Source organism: Solea senegalensis, linkage group LG6 (assembly GCF_019176455.1).
Source record: "Solea senegalensis isolate Sse05_10M linkage group LG6, IFAPA_SoseM_1, whole genome shotgun sequence".
In the NCBI taxonomy this organism is placed as follows: domain Eukaryota; kingdom Metazoa; phylum Chordata; class Actinopteri; order Pleuronectiformes; family Soleidae; genus Solea; species Solea senegalensis.
Window position 1 is genome coordinate 186,057 of NC_058026.1, and position 18,750 is coordinate 204,806.

General features: G+C 44.1%; 1 protein-coding gene and 1 long non-coding RNA gene across 3 annotated transcripts; one reads left to right on the forward strand and one right to left on the reverse strand.

Annotated features, from left to right (window-relative positions):
• Nucleotides 1-1,900: 1,900 nt before the first annotated feature.
• Nucleotides 1,901-17,311, reverse strand: kcnh1b (potassium voltage-gated channel, subfamily H (eag-related), member 1b). Of its 2 annotated transcripts, XM_044029273.1 has the most exons (12): nucleotides 17,162-17,311; nucleotides 15,359-15,385; nucleotides 13,111-13,234; nucleotides 12,920-13,026; nucleotides 12,618-12,746; nucleotides 12,108-12,226; nucleotides 11,042-11,434; nucleotides 8,740-9,169; nucleotides 8,100-8,299; nucleotides 7,098-7,350; nucleotides 6,551-6,747; nucleotides 1,901-4,884 (listed from the first exon to the last, which is right to left on the reverse strand). In XM_044029273.1, the coding sequence occupies exons 1-12, from the start codon at nucleotides 17,232-17,234 to the stop codon at nucleotides 4,036-4,038; spliced, it is 2,901 nt and encodes a 966-aa protein (XP_043885208.1). In that variant the 5' UTR covers nucleotides 17,235-17,311; the 3' UTR covers nucleotides 1,901-4,035. The 2 variants fall into 2 exon arrangements, with proteins under 2 accessions (XP_043885208.1, XP_043885209.1); XM_044029274.1 differs by lacking the exon at nucleotides 15,359-15,385.
• On the forward strand, nucleotides 9,161-10,389 carry LOC122771606. Its single transcript, XR_006360629.1, has 3 exons — nucleotides 9,161-9,238; nucleotides 9,406-9,566; nucleotides 10,149-10,389. It is a non-coding gene; the product is annotated as an uncharacterized LOC122771606 (long non-coding RNA).
• Nucleotides 17,312-18,750: the final 1,439 nt, after the last annotated feature.

Genomic DNA, 18,750 nt, shown 5'->3' on the forward strand with positions numbered 1-18,750 from the left:
GCACAAGCAGCCAATCAGGGAGGAGACTTCACCTGTTGCCATGACACCCAGCAGTGGCTGCTATAACAGGTCCAGAGGGTGAAAGGGTGAAGGGGTGAGGAGAGAGTGAGGCTGCACAAAAATAAACAGTTCTGTCTATGAATCTGTTTCAATCAAATAAATAAATACGTTTAGAAGAGACTTCCTGTGTCCTTTCAAAATAAACTTAAATGAGTTTTGAAAGTGAAAACAGGAGAAAGTAATTCTGGATTATCATTTTAATGAAGAGAATGTGAATGATGTTATTGTTAAAATTGTTTTCACAGATATTTTATGAGATAAATTTACTTTTATTTTTTTGAGTCATAAAAACTCCTTGACCTTTGACACTTTTTCAATTTTTATTTTGTTTTTATTTTTTTACGACCACAGGAGGGCAGCTCACAATGTCTTTAATCAAAGTTCTCTTTATTAATAACAATATTGTCTATTTCAATGTTTTATACAGTGTGTCCTGTAGCGCCCCCTGTCTTTTTAGCTTTTATTTTAAGTTACTTTTTAGTACAGACTATCAAAATAAAGTGTTATGTTTAATGTGATGATTAAGTAATAATTTAATTAAGTTTTTATGTCATAATAATAAAACAAATCTCTTTATAATATTTTACATTTTTGATGTAAATTAACTTTTATTATTAATGAGTAACATAATTAAATAAAATTAAGTTGCTTTGTTTGAATCCGCGTTCGGTTCTGATTTTAATTTAAAAGAGTGTCTGCTCTGTGGTCTGTAGAGGGTGCTGTGACTTCAGTTTAACACAGAGAGCAAGAGGAGGAGGAGGAGGAGAGAGGGGGGAAGTAACTCACACTTCTGCTGCTGCAGGAATCAACCTGAGGGAAGAGAAGAGGGAGGAGACACTGCAATGCAGAAGATCGTTTGTGGAGGAGGAAGAGAGAGAGGGAGAGGCGGGGGCTCTGCAGACAAGATGTATTTATTTATTTATCTGAGGGAAAGACTGAGGGATTCCCCTGATGATTGAAGGAAGATCCAGAGAGAGACATTTACATTAGAAACAGTTTATTATAAATATGCACACACACTGACCTTAATTATCTTAACTTAACTTAACCAGTTCCTCAGAAACGAGGTTCTGCCTCATTAGGACCAGGTTCTGGTCTCCATGAGGACTACTGGTCCTGACAAGGTCAGAAAACACACACACACACAGCTGGTGTCTGACTGGCTGACATGTGGATCAGCTGATCAACTCTCTGCTGAAGTGAATCATCATGTCACAGCTGAGGTGTTGTTAAAGGCACAGTTCCAGACGTTCAGCAGTCACTGTGAGCGCCCCCTGCTGCCAAGAACACAGACGATCACTCTTTATGTTTAAGAATTTTCCAACAGGAAACTGAAGTTTGTAAACCACTCACTCTCCCACACCAAACCTCATGGAGAAATCAGTGATCTTAGCTCGCAGCGACACAGGAGCTGCTGGTTCTCGGCTGCCTCGTGTGGTCACTTTGTGTCACTGAGGTCAATCTGAGCAAAGGATTTTAAATGCCGAATTGACAAAATACATTTGAACTTAGTGATGGAGGCAGCAGTGATTCAACAACTCCCGTGTGTGTGTGTGTGATGTTAAAATCACTGATTTTCTCCATGAGGTTTGGTGTGGGAGAGTGAGTGAGTTTTTATGACTCTAAACAGATTATAAAACTGACTAAACGATGTTTTTTGTTTGTTTAACTTTAAATTAAAATAGTAAAATTATAAAAAATCTATAAACGCTTGTTATTTTGAAATAAGATAAAGTGACTGAATGATTATTGTTATTGTGTTATCTGACAATAAATATGAGTTTGTCATCAAAATTTAAAAATACATTTAATTAAAACAAAAGTAAAGAAAAACTAGAAAAAGTATAAAATAGTTTATTGTTGACATTTTTTTTTAATAAATACTTTGTGTGAATACATTTTTTTTTACATTTCTGACAAACGAGCGTTTGTGTTTGCGACAAGTTTCTCTCCGAGCTTTTCAAAAAAAGTGCGTAACGACAGCGCTAACGTGCTCTTCATGCACCAACAAGTGAGCGGAAGATCGCGTTTTAAAAGAGAAAAAAACAAACAGCAGCGTCATGCAGCGACAACAAACAACTAAAGTGCATCAGTGTGGGCGGCAGCGCCACTCGGTGGTCAATGTGGGAATCACAATGTCACGAGCAGCACGGTTTATGTACGTACGCTAAATAATTGCATATAATGACGATATATATCATATATCACAGCTTCACAGGACACAGTAAAATACCAACACACCTCAGGTTACCATGGCGACACGGCGTTGGGTGAGTAAAATCTCAGTTTCACGTATAAAAACTTACATCGTCATGCTCCGGATATTTAACCGTGAAAGTAACTTAGCTAACTCATGTTACCATGTTTGCCGATGATAGTCAATTTTTTTTACTCCTTTTTAACGATTAATTCTAAGAGTCTAAGTCTTTGCGATCAGTCAATTTTCGTGCTAGTGTCGCCGCAACAAGCTACAGTTTCTTCTACGTCCACTAGAGGGAGCGGCAGAAAGACTTTTATCTTTGACATTCACTTTTCTCTGATCGTATTTTTATCTGAATTACTGTGTTTATATCAACATTAAATCGAGTGGCTCCAATTTTGGAATTTGCAGAGGAAGACGGAGACAGAGACAAAACAAGTCCACAATCCAGTGAAGAGGAGCCTAATGGCAAACTGAAGGATTAAAGGAAGTGCATTTCAGAAAAACTGACACAGAGAATCCAAACTAAGTAGAAGAAACAGAAGAGGAGATACGATTATATTGCCATGTAGATGTTTTCAGAGTCACAGTGAAGTTACAGCATGGACACGCCCCTTTAACGACGTTAAGTAAGTCCGATTAACTGTGCGTTCCAGTTGTAGTCAGACGTTTCAAACAAACCCCTCGTAAAAACACTTGACTACTTATACCGTTAATCGCACTTTTGTCTCATTTGTTTCACAGTAAATCGTCGTAAACTGTTTTTAATCGTAGAAGAGTTGCGACGTTGCTAACGCAGGCTAGCTCTAGATACTGAATTGTAATGTGGTCGGAACTCAGAAGTGACGCCACTCCAGTTCCTACTTCCAATGAAAATGGTAAAAATTCTAGAATGTTCTTAAACGCTCTGCGACTATTTATCGTAAAAAAATCACCACTAAATTCCAAAAGATTAAAATCTATAACTCTAAGAGACACGTTGTTCATCTACTGTACGTGAAATATGTTGCAGAGGTTAGCATTTGAAAGGGCGTGGTCAAGCCATGCCACGCCGGGCACATGCAGAAAACCCGACATATATTTTCATTATAATTTACGCTTTTTTTTAAATGTGATTCTTTCTGGAGAAAAAGAGAAAATAATAATTCCTCACGTAAGAACAGGGACCATGCACTAGGTGGCGCTGTCTGGAATTACGATGGCGACGTACCACTGAATCCAACACAGTGATTTAGTCAGAAAACAAAAGCAGCTCCACAGACTCCGCCCACTGAGAGACTGTGTTTACATTCAACAGCCAATCACAAGAGACAACTGACAATCTGTGGAACCAGAGAACATTTTTATGGACGTAGATATTCACAAACTATGTCACATGACACGTGGTTGCTTGTTTGAAGTGCATAATCCTTTCTTTGATTGACAGCCGATGAGAACTGACCGCTCAAGTATCAGGAAGCTGAACCCGACTTTGTGGACCAAACTCCGTGAGGTTGCGTCAGAGTCGCTGGATCACAGTGACGAAGTCCTGGTCGAGACAGGAACATTAAAGCCATCTGTTATTATTGCCGATATCACGTGACTGTGGCCGGGAGACAAATCCTCCCGACAACCAAAGGTGCCAATGTGAATGTTTGCGTAGAAAATCCGATCAAATACGCGATCGGAGTCTTCCTCCTTCAAGTTTGACATAATTCCAATAATGCTACTAACGTAATAAAGTGCTTCTATCAGCATTGACCCCGGCGTCAGAGGCGACCGAGTCCGTGTCCGGGTTAAGACAAGTTGTCCTTATCGGAGTCGGGGGACGGCGGCCGTGATATCTCAAAGAAGGAACCTGACGACTTCCTGGATTTGAGAAGTCGGAGCATCTCGGCTAACTGGCTCTCCAGTGCCTCCATGCGACTGTTCAAAGATCTGATGTCTCCTCTTAATTCTTGCTTCAGCTCGAGGACAGACGCCTGCACGCTCTGCTCCGGTATTGGACAGAAGACCCTCTTCTCATCCGACTGAACCGGACTCCTGTCCTGCGGAGTCCTGACGTCGCCGACGTTGTCCAAACGTAGGTCGCTCTTTGTGATGCCGCTGTCGCACGAGTCGGTTTTCTTGAGGGACATCTCGTCGTGAGACTTAGTCCTATCAGGCAGCGTCTCCATGGACTCCGCCTTGGAGACGCTGCTCCATGACTCTGCCTTCACGACCGACTCCTTGAATCGTCCCCAGCCTTTAGCTTTAGTGGGTTCTGCTGATTTGCAGCCGGTGAGGTTTCCATTCTGGGCAGCTGGAGTGTGGAGCATCACTCGACTGGAGGTCCTGGATGAGTAGGACGTGGTGGACGTTGAGGAAGACGAGGGTGTGGCAGGACTCTCTGTTACCATGACGATACTGGTGGAGGCCAGAACCTCTGGAACCCTCGGCTGCTCTTCACCAACAACGCCCTGTTCCACGTCGCCGGCGCCCTGACTGACACGCTCCGCGGCCAGTCGAGCTTCCTTCTGCTGACGGAAACGCTGAAAGAGTCGTCGGACCGGGTGATCGGGAGGGAGGTTTAGAGGAGCCTCGTGCTTCCGCTTCAACATCTCCTCCTCCTCACGTTTCACGTCACTGATCTTCCGGAAGACAATCTGTTAAAAGACAGAAACCCAGAGAAAGATCAGAAGAAAAAACTAAATATCAGGATTTATGTTGGAAGACGACTTTTTCTTCTTCTTAAAGGCTGAGCTGTGAGCGCCCCCTGCTGCTCAGAACCAAAGTGACCACACGAGGCAGCAGAGGACCAGCAGCTCCCGTGTCAGCTAAAATCACTGGTTTTCTCTATGAGGTTTGGTGTGGGAGAAACTTCAGTCTTTCTGTCTCAGGCTGGTTCTGAGCAGCAGGGGGCGCTCACAGCACAGTCATGTAGTCATTCATTCACGTGTGTTCATGTGTTCACTCTGCTGTTGCTGCTGCAGACACAGGAAGTAAAGGTCACATGTCAGCTGACCTCGCTGTGAATTGATTGTTGATTGTTTGTTAACGAGTGGACAGTTTGACCTCCACTGAGATCTGATGAGAACTGGGGGTTGGGTACCTTGCTCAGGGGTACTCCAGCCCTTTTTGACCTGGTAGGGACTCGAGCCAGCGACCCGCCCATAGAGACAGACATATAAGGAGAGAGACAGACTGAGATAGGAACACCATCACAGCAGTAAATTAGCCCTGAAACCTTCTTAAGGATTATTGGGATCTGAAGAACCTTTTAATCTAAATCTGTAGAATCTCCTCAAACATCCACAGAACCTTCAGAATGGTTCTGTTTAAGAACCCTTTAATTCAACTCTTAGACCTGTGAAACCTTCTCAGGAACATCTAGAACCTCTTCACTGTCTACTGGGACTAGAACCTGCAGGACCTAAAGGATCTGGAATATTCTTAAAGACTGAAAACAACACAAAACCTTTTCATCGATCACTTCCTCCTTCTCAAACAAAGAGCCGTGTTCTTAGTGACTCCAACATCAGCTATGTTTTTCTCTGTGATGAGACTTGAGACCCGAGGGCGGAGCCTGTGGGTGTGAGTTAATGGATCACTGATAACATCTGTCAATCACAGTATTGATCCCTGATGTTTGGATCAATACTGGGTTTTATGAAATTGTCTGTTCAGGGCTGATATCAGCTGTTTTACACCGGCTTCATCTCTTTATTTTGCTTTGTTTACATTTAAACAAGTGTAGAAGAAACGTTTCCATGTGTGTCATAAAGACGTAACCATGACAACGACTTGACAAAATTCAAACTGTCTCTAAAGTGAAAACTAGAGCTATAGACGTGTTTGTGGTACATTGTAAACAAATGATGGACATGCTAAAGCTAACAGTGTGTTGTGGTTAAAGTTAACAGTGTGTAGTGGCTAAAGCTAATGGTGTGTAGTGGTTAAAGCTAATAGTGTGTAGTGGCTAAAGCTAACGGTGTGTAGTGGTTAAAGCTAACAGTGTGTAGTGGCTAAAGCTAACGGTGTGTAGTGTTTAAAGCTAACAGTGTGTTCTGGTTAAAGCTAACAGCTAAAGCTGTGTTAAAGCTAACAGTGTGTAGTGGCTAAAGCTAACGGTGTGTAGTGGTTAAAGCTAACAGTGTGTTCTGGCTAAAGCTAACAGTGTGTAGTGGCTAAAGCTAGCAGTGTGTAGTGGCTAAAGCTAGCAGTGTGTAGGAGGAGGACGCTGACAGAAGAACAAACCTCTCTCCCTCTTCTCGTCACATAAACAAACCCTGTCGTGGTTATTGATCGACTGATCGAGCCACAGCGACTCACCCTCTTCCTCAGGTTGTAGGTGAGCAGGAGGTTTCGGGCGAAGTGGTTTGCAAAGTTGGAGTAAAACTCCAGCACCTTCTGCAGAGCGTCCCGTTTGATGATGTGGAGGTCACAGTAGGTCAATGCTCGCACATTAGCGCAGGCCTGAGCCAGAGTCATCTCCTTCCAGAAGACGTCTCCGAACACGTCGCCTTTACCTGCACACACACACACACACACACACTTCTTCACACAAACATCTAAAGTTTGTATGTACATTTTATATCAGAAAATGATTTTGATACTTAAGTAAAAAGAATAAACTTTAAGACTTTTAGTTAAGTAATATTATAAAACAGTGACTTCAACTTGCACCAAAGTTGTTTTCTGGTCACATACTTGTGTCTGAGTATGTGTTTATTTCTGCTCTGTTTCTCTGTGCGACAGGTGACTCAGCAGTTTTTTCCTGCTCTGCTCCGTCACACACATCAACCACAAACCCCTCGCTCTCTCACCATCACCATGGAAACACGTCAGCCCTCTCCACCAGTCGTCAAAGCCTCCTCACCTAAAATGGCCACCACCTCGTCGTCCTGGATGACCTCCAGTGACCCCGACACCACGAAGCAGAGGCTGTCCACGCTCTCGCCGGCGTGGTAGATGAGGTCGCCCGGCGCGCTGTGCACCGTCTGGAACTCCATGGCGAGCGCTCGCAGGCAGCCATCGCTGGCCAAGCGGAACGCCGGGTGCTCCTTGAACACCTTCCTGTTGAGGTGGACGCAGATGTCTGCGCGCATGTCCTTAGGACAGATCTGCAGCACCTGCGCACACACACACAAATACACACTGCTGAGTCATGAAACTGTCTCCAGTAAAAAATGACACGGCTAAACTTTAATCCGTGGAACATTTTTTTAAAATATTTCGTTTATTTTGATGCACAGATAAACTGACTGTGCTGCCACCTACTGACTTTAATGTGGACTGCACTTTAGGTTATGCTGTCTCTGCTGGAGGAACCGTTAGTTACTGTAGTGCTGTTAGCTGTTAGCTTCACTGAAGAGGCTGTTAGCTGCTAGCACTACCAGAGGTACTGTTAGCTGCTAGCACTACCAGAGGTCCTGTTAGCTGCTTGCACCAGGTGCTGTTAGCTGCTAGCTTCACCAAAGGTGCTGTTAGCCGCTAGCTTCACCAAAGGTGCTGTTAGCTGCTAGCTTTACCGAAGTTGCTATTAGCTTCTAGCTTCACCGAAGGTGCTGTTAGCTGCTAGCTTTCCTGCAGGTGCTATTAGCTGCTAGTTTCACCAAAGGGGCTGTTAGCTGCTATCACCACCAGAGGTACCGATAGCTGCTAACTTCACTGGAGTTGCTGTTAGCTGCTAGCTTCACCAAAGGGGCTGTTAGCTGCTAGCAGAGACGGCAGTTTTTGCCCAAGCTAACAAATACAAGTTACATGTAGATGTCGTCGTTATTATCCAATCAGCCGACAAATCATTTTAGTAATTTATGACGTTGATGCGTAGTTCACGTGTGACAACGTTAATGTGGAGCTAAAGGAGGTGGACCGTCACCTTGTCCGTGTCGATGCCGCGGGACATGGACCACGTGGACACGATGTAGTCCATCACGCGCTCGCTGAGGCCTTTGGGAACCTGATAGAGTTCCAGGAAGTCTCGCACGCTGTTGAGCATCTCGTGGTAACGATTGGTGTTGGCGTACATCTGCTGGAAGATGGTGGTGACGTTACCGAAGATGGTGGCGTAGAGCAGCGCTGGAACAGAGACGCACACATGTTCTGATGTTGCCATGGAGATTAAACATCCATGTACTGATCAACCTCAGCTGAAACTTTCAGAAGTTTGAGTCTTCTTTTTTTTTTCCAGCTCAGCTCTTCAGTAAAAACATGACTCAGCATCTCTCTCCGTCAGCAGTTTGGACCCAGGTCACCGGATCAATACTGACCCAGTCCAGCAGCAGAAACTGCCGCTGAGATCTGAGTCATGAGAAAAGGACTCGCTGTGACCTTCATGAAGGTCAATGTAAGCACAGCAATGGAGCCGAGCTAATGCTGAAGCAGCAGGACCAGGACTAGGACCAGGACCAGGACCAGGACCAGATCCAGGACCAGGACCAGGAAAAGAACCAGAACCAGTACCTCAGCGTGATTTGTGTTCTTTGGGTAAAAGTAAAAACAAACAACAACAAACTTACATCCGATCATCATCATGGCCACGGCAAAGATCTTCTCTCCGTCCGTGTTTGGCGCGATGTTTCCGAAGCCGATGCTGGTCAGGCTGGTCATGGTGAAGTACAGCGAGGTGATGTAGACCGAGTCTTTGCTGGGCCCGCCCTCCCAGCGGCCTGAGCCCGAGGCGTTGAACCTGTATGGCGTCCCCACCGTCTCGCCCAGCAGGTACAGCCAGCTGTCCATGCGCACGGCGTTGGCGTCCTCGTCGATCACCTCGTAGTCTCCGATGCTGAACCAGATGCAGGCGAGCCAGTGAGCGGCCAGGCCGAAAACACACACCAGCAGCACCAGCACGGCAGCGCCATACTCGATGTAATGGTCCAGTTTCCTGGCAACGCGACCCAAACGCAGCAGGCGGACGACTTTGAGGGAACTGAAGAGGCTGCTGATGCCCTGCAGAGGACAGAGGACAGGAGGACAGACAAACATGAAGACAAGAAGACACAATTCTTTCTATCATAGGTGGGTAGGTACCTAAATAGATAGATAGATAGATAGACAGGCAGACAGATCGACAGTTAGACACCCTTTCTCTCCACTCTGAGTGCTTGTAACACTTTCTGTATGAAACATGTATGAAAGCAGCAGCTGTGTCTCCATGTTTGACTCGTCTCTCATCGTCCCCTCAGCTGCTCCAGCTCCTCTCATCCTCAACTGTTTCCTCAAAGGAGGAGGAGGTAAAAAAACAACCTCCCATCATGCACTGCTCCTCCATTAACAGCCCTCATACACTGAGTGCCGTGACCACGGGGGAAATGAAAAGGGTTGGTTTGGAGCTGAGAGGACTGAGGTGAGACCTTCACCCTGAATCACCCTCATCTGTGTCTGTGATAACATTTAAATAATCAGGTCCTGATTGTCTCTGTGGACTTTGGTGTGGGAGAGTGAGTGGTTTTACAAACTTCAGTTTCCTGTTGGAAAGTCTGTCTCACAGTGAGATAAAGAGCCTCTGTGTCTCAGCAGCAGGGGGCGCTCACAGCACTCTGTAGAGCCTCATATTACCACCAGTTTGAATGTGTTTTGACAGCTGTTTCAGATATTGACTGCAGTGGTGAGTGAATGAGTGAGTGAGTGAATGATAGTCATTACAAAGCATGACACAGCAGATTTTTACTGTGTGTTTTAGTTTAAGTAAGGTCACTCATACATGTTTCATGGTCTTTAAACACACACTCCTGTAATCTGAGTTTAACATAAACTGGATTCACGCACGCACACACACACACACACACACACACACACACACACACACACACACACACACACACGCATGCACACATGCACGCACGCACGCACGCACGCACACCTTCTCTACTAACATGAGTGATGTCTGAACATTTAAATCAGCAGTTCTCTCTCTCCCTCTCTACAGGAGGTCATTACGTGCTGCGAGGTCATTGGACGACGATACCACAGACCCCGCCCCCTTCTTGATGAGATGCTGCAGTCACACCACTGCTCCGTCTTTAATTTCACACCTCAGCTGGACTGTGACTGACACACACACACACACACACACACACACAGACTGCAGTGAGGTCATCGATCACAGCAGCAGACCTTCAAACCTCACAGAGAAAACCAGTGATTTTAGCTGCTGGTCCTCTGCTGCCTCGTGTGGTCACTTTGTGTCACTGATGTCAAACTGAACAAAGGATTTGAAATGCTGAATTGACAAAACTAGACATTTTAACTTAGTGATGGAGGCAGCAGTGGATCAACAGCTCCTGTGTGTGTGTGGGCTTTGGTGTGGGAGAGTGAGTGCTTCACAAACTTCTAACAGTGAGATAAAGACGTGAACGTGTTCTTAAAACATCGTGTAGTTTGAATTTAAAGTCTGCTGCTGTGATCGATGACGTCACTGCAGTAACTCTGAGCGGAGTTTTATTCGTTTATTCATTTTCTCAGTTATTCGGTCGTTCGTTAGTTCCTCAAAGTTCATTCATTCAGCTCAGTTATGGCATCAATGATTTATGTCGTGTTTTTTGCACTTTAAGACGAGCGGATCTTCATTTTCAGCTTCTTTCACAGATCATTTATCTTCCTTACTTAAACAGAGAAACAACGTTCAGACTCCTCCCCCCTCAGTTCTCTTTCATAGAACGTTCCGCTCGTGAGTTTATCATCAAACTAAAATGAAGAACTGTCGTGTTTTCATGACTTAAGAATAAATGTTTATGTTAAAACAGCCGGCGCTCCTCCACAGATATGCAACGTCACCACTAGATGCCACTAAATCCCACACAACATTTAAACCTGACTGACCTCGTCCACGTTCTCGAAGGCGTTGATGACATCGTACGGCAAACAGGACAGCAGGTCGATGACAAACCAGGTCTTGACGTAGTTCATGCGGATGAGTTTGGGGTCGGAGATGACTTCGCCCGCCGGGCCCACGAACGTAGTGTGGAAGTTGAGGACGATGTCGACGAGGAAGATGACGTCGACGATGCTGTCCACCACCAGCCACGTCACGTTGTTCTGCTTGGTCTTGAAGGAGACGTTGTACGGCACCATGATGGCGGTGTAGAAGGTGAGGATGAGGATGACCCAGTCCCACGTGGTCTTGAAGAGACAGTAGTGCAGGATGATGTGCGGCGGCGTCTTCGGGGTTTCCTGTTTGTACTGAGGCAAGATGTCAGAGCCCAGCTGGAGAACCTGCGACAAAACACGACAAGAAGAGCTTCATCGACGAGAGGTTTGTAAAGCACTCACTCTCCCACACCAAAGCCCACAGAGAAAATCCGTGATTTTAACTCCTCTGCTGCCTCGTGTGGTCACTTTGTGTCACTGAGGTCAATCTGAAATAATAATTTAAAATGCCGAAGTCATAAAATAAGACATTTGAACTAAGTGATGGAGGCAGCAGTGGATCAACGACTCCTGTGTGTGTGATGGACTTTGGTGTGGGAGAGTGAGTGGTTTACAAACTTCAGTTTAACACTGAGATAAAGACGTGATCATGTGACGCACATATCAGAGACTTAAACTAACAGAGGTTAAAAAACTGAGGTTTGTTGAACTCTTGTAGAATAAAACGCTACATAAAAACTGTACAGTGGTTTCCATGGCAACGGCAAGGAGGAGTGAACTGTGTTTGACTGAGGACGCCGCCGCGCCGCGTGTGGGTGTTCTGTTGCTGATGCGTTCTTTAGCGTGTAATTAGCCGTGACTAAGGATCATCATGGCTGCGTCACTGCAGTCACTCACCAGTAAATCCAGAGAGGATTGAGATCATGAGATCATGTCATTATTACATAATTCATGTATTCATTAATTCATTTTTTGTGTCACGGTCCATGTGTCCATCCCAGGATCATCTCAGACTCACCTCTGCCAGCCTCGAGTGTTTGTGGACGTTCTCTCCTTTGTGGACGGCAGGAGCGAGCTGCTGGAGAACTCCTCTGCTGCTCGTCAACGCCCGAGTCAGACGAGCAAATTTACCCCAACCTGAGGAAAACAAGCACAGAGAGCAGCTCACAGGACTCTGGTCCACCTGCAGGGACACGAATACACTTCAGGACGTCCTCAATGACAAAGAAGAACCTGAGTGGTTCTAAAACGTCAGTTCTCTGTTGCAAAAATCTGTCTCTTCGTGTAAACCACTCACTCTCCCACACCAAACCCCACTACTGCCGCCATCACTAAGTTCAAATGTCTTATATTAAAATCACTGATTTTCTCTCTGAGGTTTGTGTGGGAGAGACTTCCACTGACGTCGATTTGATGTTTTTAATATATATTTTATTTCTGACTCTAATAATAATATTAAATCTAATAATCATCCCAGACAACACACGGTCAGTCACGTGACATCCCAGAGTCAGGTTGCCCCGCCCACCTCTTGACGAGTCGTCCTCGATTGGCTGCTTGAAGGCGGTGATGTCACTGAAGGTGCAGAGGAACAGAACCACTTTGTCCTGCTCGTTCCTGATCGGAGCGATTTTCACGAAGAACCACACTGGCATTCCTGCAGACAACAAGTCCCACAATGCACTGCAGTCCGTCAATCGACTATGATTGTAGTAAATCTTGTTTTTCTTTCTTTGTATCTTTTGTTTTCACAAGGAAATGAAATCGTCCTCGTTTATCACGAGTTCTGTGGAATAAAACTCTAGGGACAAACGTGGACGTGGTACTCACGGTTTTTCTTGTACATGAGAATCTCAAACGAGTTCATCTCGTAGTTCTCGAAGGTCTGTCGAACCTTCTCGCTCGTCTCTTTGTCCGTCAGTTCTCCGTACATGAAGCTGCGACAGGGAACACACACACACACACTGGCTCAGCGACTGTCCTGACTGTGTGTGTGTGTGTGTGTCATGCTGCATTCCTACCTGCAGGTGCTGCTCTTCTGCATGACCTCGGCTCGGTGATAACACGACAGTTTGCAGAAACCATCGTTGCTGTAGACGATCGGCCAGTCCACGATCTGAGCGTTTCCCAGGACAAAGTTTGTGTCTGAACACAGAGAGCGAGACGTTAGTGTGTCCACCATCACATGACCACACCATCACACGATCACGTGACCACACGTCACATGACCACATGACCACGTGACCACATATCACATGACCACACCATCACATGATCACGTGACCACACATCACATGACCACATGACCACATGATCACACCATCACATGATCACACATCACATGACCACGTGACCACATATCACATGACCACACCATCACATGATCACGTGACCACACATCACATGACCACATGACCACATGATCACACCATCACATGATCACACATCACATGACCACGTGACCACATATCACATGACCACACCATCACATGATCACGTGACCACACATCACATGACCACATGACCACATTTTAAATTTGTTAATATTTCCCGTGAGCTTGAAAAAGCAGCTCTTCAAAATAAATCTCCAGGTGATTTATTTTGAAGAGCCTACATTTTCCACTCAATCCTTAACAGATTTTAGTCACTTAACAAAAGATTCAAATTTACGTCAGTTTAAGTCCACGGTATCTACGTCACAAGATCACGTCTTTATCTCACTGTTAGACAGGAGACTGAAGCTTGTAAACCACTCACTCTCCTACACCAAAGTCCATAGAGAAAATCAGTGATTTTAGATAAAGACGTGAACATGTGACGCAGACACTTAAACTGAAATAGATTTTGTGGGCTCCGCATGTTAAACGTGTACGTGAAAGTAAGAATAAAGTGATTGTGATATGAACTTGTCTTTTGTTCAGTGGGTAGAGGCTGAGAGAGGCTGGTTCTCAGCACAGTAAACACAAGTCAGATCACACATGAATTATTTTCCTCTGTACAGAGTTTTGTGTCAGACTCATGAAGAGTTTACATGAATAATTGTCAGGGTAGTCGTTACCATGGAGACCAGACACAGATAAACATCTGGGTTTTTAAAAAAAAAAAAATCTTTTATCTATATGTGTGTGTGTGTGTGTGTGATGTAACCAGGACTCTTCACCACAAGGTGAGTGTTTCATATTTCAGGCACAAACTCCTAGTTATTAATATTCAGTCAGGACGCAGCAGGAAAAACAGCTCACGGCCAATCACAGCAGATCACCAGTGTGTGTGTGTGTGTGTGTGTGTGCATCAGATTCTTTATAATTCACACTCCTGTTTAAATAGGAGGCGGAATCAGTGTTAACCCAGGAGGCGGAGTCAGTGTTGAACCAGGAGGCTGATGCTGCATTCCATTTACATCGGGAGTTGGAGGTGGTAACTGGGTTCAACGTGTTCCACTTCAGTCGTCGGAAAAACAAACAAACCCATGGACCTTGGACTGGTTACCTGTGTTTAACCTAATGACTATGTGGTTAACTAGTCTACAGAGACACCTGCAGTTTCCACCATCAGTCACAACTGAAGAAGCCTCTTTGATGACGAGTCAAGCGTCAACAAATGAACTTTATTTGACCTTTGTTTTAACTGAAACATGTTTTTCTTCATGTAACATGTTTTCGTCATGGATTTTTGTAACATTATAAATGTCTAAGTCATTAGTTTTCTTGATGTAAACATATTGGCATGTACTAATTTGCTCTTAATAAGGTTTCATGTCATTTTGTAACTGCACACATTTTTGCAACATTTTCTTCATGTAAGTCATTCTGTTAAATGTTGTGTTAACGTGTTTTTTTCTCATTTCTGATAACATAATTTAAAAAATTCTCGACACTAGTAAAAGTAAAAGCCTCAATATCAGTAACTGCAACAGCTTTTACAGACAGGAAGTGACATCATCATCATCACAGATGCCATCTAAGACCAGGTCTTCTCTCAGACTCTCAGGTCACGATATTGATCTAACATCCATTTATTGCCACACTGTTACGACCTTTTTTCAACAATGACAACAACAACGACAACAACGACAACAATGACAACGACAACAATGCTCCAGTTTGAACTCAAAAAACCAGGAAGGTAAAAAAAAAAACTAGCAAAGTAAATATTCAAGACGGAAAAATGACAAAACACAAGGTTTCACACAACAGCAGTGTGTGTGTGTGTGTGAGGTCAGTGGGTGGGGGCGGGGTCACACATACACAAACACTGACTGGTCTGTACCTGTGTGTCTATGTGATAATGTCCAAACTGAAAAGGTGGAAAGAAAAGTGGTTAAAGGAGCAAAACAGGAAACAGTGACAACAGGAAGTTACACGGATTCATGTAAACAACACAGAGAGGCTGACCACGCCCCCATGGTTAACAGACCCTGATTTAGACCCTAGAGAAACTGGATTAGACAGGTTTGTTTTGACCCTGTATTTAATCTGGTTTATACAAGGATTAGACCTGTGTGAGATCCAGGTTTAGAACTGGATTAGACCGAGGGTTGGACCTGGATTAGACCTGAGTCATGCCAAGGGTTAGACCTGTTTAAATTCCTGTTTTAGAAATAGTTTACACCGTGGGTTATACGCTGGTCAAACCAACGGTTTGGTTGGACACAGGATTAGACCAAGGATTAGACTGGAATAAAATCCAGGTTTAGAATTGGATTAGATTGAGGGTTGGAAGTGGGTTAAAAAGAGAATTAGACCAAGGATTAGACTTGATTAAGATCCAGGCTTAGAAATGGTTTAGATCAAGTGTTAGACCAAGGAGTAGAACTGTGTAAAATCAAGGCTTGGAACTAGTCTTGATGACCACAGCTGCTGTACACTACAGTTTTGCCATTCACCCATTCACACCCATTCACACCCATTTAGTGTGAATGGTGTTATTGCTAATATGGATTCAAAAAAGACGACTTGTATGATGTTAATCAGTAATGTTTTTGTTTACTTCCAGGTTGAGTCATATTCCCAGCAGCAGCAGCAATAAATGTCCTGTGCAAAAGACTCAAGTATCCCGTTGCCTCCTTAGCACATCAGTACTGAGGCCAGACTGGTTACATATACAGTAATACAGTGCTTATATAGCCAACAGTTATTTATTTATTGATGCTTTATAGTTTATTGATGCTAGTGCCTAATGATTTTAATTTGACTGTTTATTGTCCTAGAAACTGATGACAATATCGAGTGTTGAATAATCTCAATTACTTAAGGTGGTTGTAGGCTACTGCATGCAACAGTGAGTGTGGTGGTGTTTAAAGGACGGGTGTGGAAGAGGCTAGACTACAAAATACTAGACTACTCCACTGGTTAGACCAGGGTTAGACCTGGATTATATATGGGTTACACCTGGGTTAGACCTGGATTAGATTTAAATCTAAAACTTTGAATATGAATTATCTTCATCACTTTTTTATCTGCAGCAAATATGAACGATAAACACACAAATAAATATTGTAACGGATAAAGTTTATATAAATGTAGACAAAATATGAGAGATAATTCAGTGGTGATAATAATAACTGTTCATTATATTTTGTCTAATTATTCATCCGTTAATGGAGTAATTCTCATTCTTCAATTCAATTCTCACTCATTATTTCAGCTGTAGATTCAAACGATTGTTTTGGACTGAAATTAAAAATGAAACAGATTTAAAAAACAATTAATTATCTCCTAAATAAAAAAAAAAAGATTCCAGAATCAACAGAAAAACAAACATTAATAACAATTATTATTATTTATCTTTATTTTATTTTGTAAATGACTGGGCTGTTGTGTTGGTGATTCCTGTCCCAGTAGAAACCAGTGTGAATGGAACTGGTTATTTTTTCATTAAACAAACTGGACCTGATGAAGACCTGGACCAGCAGGTAAAGACCTGGTACAGCAGGTAAAGACCTGGACCTGGTCCGGCACAGCAGAGCAACAACCGACCCGAGCCGAGACACGCGCACACCTGAGTGTAAACAGCGTGTGTGTGTGTGTGTTTGTGTGTGTGAACCGGACTGAACCGGTTCTTGGGTCTTACCGTTGGACCGGCGGACGATGTTCTCCAGGAAAGTGTTCTGAGGGGCCACGAGACCCCGCCGTCCTCCCGCCATCCTGCCGTTGGTCTGTCCTCGAGACAGCTGCTGCTGTTTTCCCGCCGCTGCTCACATCTCTGATGATGCACGAGCTCGCTCTCTCTCTCTCTCCCTCTCTCTCTCTCAAACACACACACTGCTCAGTTTGAGCTCGTGCTGCAGCCATCTGCCACTAGCGAGCCTGCTGAGAGAGAGAGGTGAAGAGAGAGACAGACAGAAAGAGAGACAGACAGAGAGAGGTGAAGAGAGAGAGACACACACAGGTGAAGAGAGAGAGACACACACACAGAGAGAGACAGAGAGAGGTGAAGATAGAGAGAGAGCGAGACACATACAGAGAGAGAGAGACAGACAGATAGAGAGAGACAGACAGAGAGAGAGAGGTGCAGGTGTAGATTTCCTCTCATTAAAGGTTCATCCCAGATTTTTCAGGATCTGGAGACAAAAATTTCACATTTTTTAGTGGAAAGTTTGTTGAATACAAAGCTTTTTTTTCAGGTTGAGACTAGCGGTTAGCATGCTAACGTATGTCTTATCATACGTAGCCACATGTATCACATGTATCTGTGGAGCATGAGGTGTACATTGTTTACTGTTTAAATGATGTTCCTCACGCGTGTATGCCGTGGTTTAATAAACAGCAACGCAGCAACTCGCGGGCGTAAATGTGTCGTTTAAAAACCTGCCGTCTTCTCTCAGACAAAGCTCCACCGCAAACACACTCATTACGCCACCTAATGTCAACAGGAGGTATGCCTTTGGATTAAGACTGAGATTAAGATTTCAGGGTGTGGTCTTCATCTGCGATACTCTGACAGGACAAGTTATTAGCAGCCTCTCTCTTGCGCCACACAGTGGCCATTGTGGTCGCTCCACACCCTGACATTCGTGCGGTCTGTTCTTATAATTGTGATTGTCAGCGCGTCAAGCCCCTCCCACTGTAACCATGTCACAGACAAACACACTCAGTGAATCCGTCCCATTCTGTACGCTTGGCACGGTTCGGGACACATGTGTACCGCTCAGTTTATGGCGCGCAACGTAGCGTAAGCACTGCGCCAGTAACCCAGTGAAGGTTTTTTGGCGTGTCCAGTTGAGTGCAGCAGGTCAGTTGCAAAAATGTCAAGAGAAGACAGGAACCCCAGAGTTCCAGGATACGCCAGCAGCATCGTTTCATTCTCTTGTGTGGGAGCATTTTGGATTTACTGTCGGTGGACAAAACTGTAACTGTATGCAAGTGCTGCACAACATGCGTTACTTATGCTAGCGGCAACACTTCAAATCTAATTATTCGGCTATTGATCTGATACATGGTATCTTTATAGAGTGTAAAAATATAATATATTATTCTATAAAAATAGAAAAAAAACAACTGAACCGAACCAAAAACGTGACCTGAAAAGTTTTCTACTGAAAACACACATAGCCACTTAACAAATGTTTACATTATCTTAAGAACATGTTGACGTCTTTATCGCACTGTTACACAGACTTTTCCAACAGGAAACTGACGTTTGTAAACCACTCACTCTCC

Bases quoted from the DNA above. Each gene is read 5' to 3' on its own strand.
- kcnh1b (XM_044029273.1), bottom strand. From the start codon at position 17,234: ATGGCGGGAGGACGGCGGGGTCTCGTGGCCCCTCAGAACACTTTCCTG. The intron at 13,027-13,110 runs GTAGGAATGCAG...TCCCTGTCGCAG, and splicing joins CAGAAGAGCAGCACCTGCAG to CTTCATGTACGGAGAACTGA. The intron at 9,170-11,041 runs GTCAGTCAGGTT...TGTCCTCTGCAG, and splicing joins CCTTCGAGAACGTGGACGAG to GGCATCAGCAGCCTCTTCAG.